At 33.4% G+C, this 1,779-nt stretch overlaps 1 protein-coding gene across 1 annotated transcript in view; it reads left to right on the plus strand.

The window, feature by feature from the left end:
- Nucleotides 1-1,439, plus strand: part of LOC127867371 (brain protein I3-like) — a 7,067-nt gene extending 5,628 nt beyond the window's left edge. The window contains exon 4 of the mRNA XM_052408471.1: nucleotides 1-1,439. This exon is cut by the window's left edge and continues 42 nt beyond it. Coding sequence (XP_052264431.1) covers nucleotides 1-87 — 87 coding nt within the window. The 3' untranslated portion in view covers nucleotides 88-1,439.
- Nucleotides 1,440-1,779: the final 340 nt, after the last annotated feature.

The raw sequence follows: 1,779 nt of genomic DNA on the forward strand, positions 1-1,779 counted from the left end.
CTCGCGATATTGTTCTTCCCTCTTGGCCTTCTCTGCTGTTTCCTGATGATGGAGAAACGTTGCAGTCATTGCGGCGCCACATTCTAAAGCCATTTCGGCGCCACGTTCTTAAACCATTGCGGCGCCACACTCTAAAGTCCTTGGGGACGCCGACACTATTGGCGCATTGTCCTCAAGGCCTACCTGTAACCATTGCATGTGAGCCTCGCTATGGGAAAACGGGGGTTAAGTTTTGTTCGGGGGTTAATATTGTACGGGGGTTATTTTTGTACGTGGGTCAATATTGTACGTTTTTTTTTTGTTGTACGTAAATTGTCGTTCCAGGTTAGCCTGTACAGTTTGCACAGGCTTATCATTACCGCTTAATGGATTTTTGCCAGGAAGAGACTTTTTGTAAATGACGAAACCATTACAGCGGAAAGTTTCGTCCCATAATAGCATATGCGGCCTGCACAGGCTTATACGGGCCCACACTTTACGCACATGTATTAAAACCCGTTCCCCATAGCAAGGCATATATCGTATTCATAATTCTAGCATGCTTATCTTTTAGCTTAATATCAGGCAACAACAAGTGTGCTGTTGTTCAAATTACGAGTTGGCAATGAACCATGAAGACGCAAACACGTAAATTATAGTTATCATGTCATATGAGCAAATATTTAAAAAATCAAGTTTTACGCGATATATGTTTACGAGTATTGCTATGTATAAACAACTGGGAATAACAATATCATGTTATAGTTTATTTTGCTGCAGACGTCCAAAGAACTCTTCATAGGCCGATAAACACCGATAAATCTTAATATGTCTTATACATTGAAATCTTCTTGCTAGATTTTCGGCGAAACTTTTATGTTCGGGCAGATTTAACAATATGTATGTTATAAATCAAAACGAACTTATTTCATCAGAGAATTATAGAATAAAACAAATTTAAGCCATGTTTCATACGAATCGTTTAAAAAAGTAAATTAGCATGCTTTGAATAAATCAACTTAATATTAATTATTTATCCGAAAAGTTAACAAGTGCTCTTTTGTTTAAAAAACAAACATGTTCAAGTAAAACTTTGCAATCTCTAAATTTTAGTATTTTTTCCATTTTTCCTTTTAACACTTTGTTTCTAAGATTTACATTTTGATTCCTTGGACTTCTTGGTACGCATTTGATAGTACATGTAGATATATATTTTGTTTATAAAACGTCCATGACAAATCAATTAAACGAAGCTGAAAAGTGTATAACATTGTAATTGTATTGTATTGCTTTAATACTTTAACGGTATGGGTAGCTTTCGTATATCGAACAAAACATATTATTTTAAATAACATTTTGTTAATGTAAGTTTCAATAGTTTATGACATTGTAAATGTTTCTCTATGTAACAATATATGTGTACATATTGTACTGTTTTTTAATAAACATGCAATTAATAAGTGTCTAATTTTGTATTACCTAATCAACAACAACGAAGTAACATAACAGTTTAACATAATTGTATTAATAAAATAAATAATTAACAGAGAACATACACTTTTTCCAAACATTTGATAGAGTAATGTTTTCGTTCGTCTACCAGGTTAAGTCCAGATACATAATTCGTTACATTACGACTTTGGATAGAACACTTTGTATATATTCGGGGCCTGTCACGAAAAACATCTCAGTAAAGAGAGAGAATTAATATTTGCTCAAGCATTCGGTATTTAATCTAATTCAGACACATTTTTATGCAATGCATCGGATTTCACTTTTCATAATAATTATTTGTTCATG

This window comes from Dreissena polymorpha, chromosome 2 (assembly GCF_020536995.1).
Source record: "Dreissena polymorpha isolate Duluth1 chromosome 2, UMN_Dpol_1.0, whole genome shotgun sequence".
Taxonomy (NCBI): domain Eukaryota; kingdom Metazoa; phylum Mollusca; class Bivalvia; order Myida; family Dreissenidae; genus Dreissena; species Dreissena polymorpha.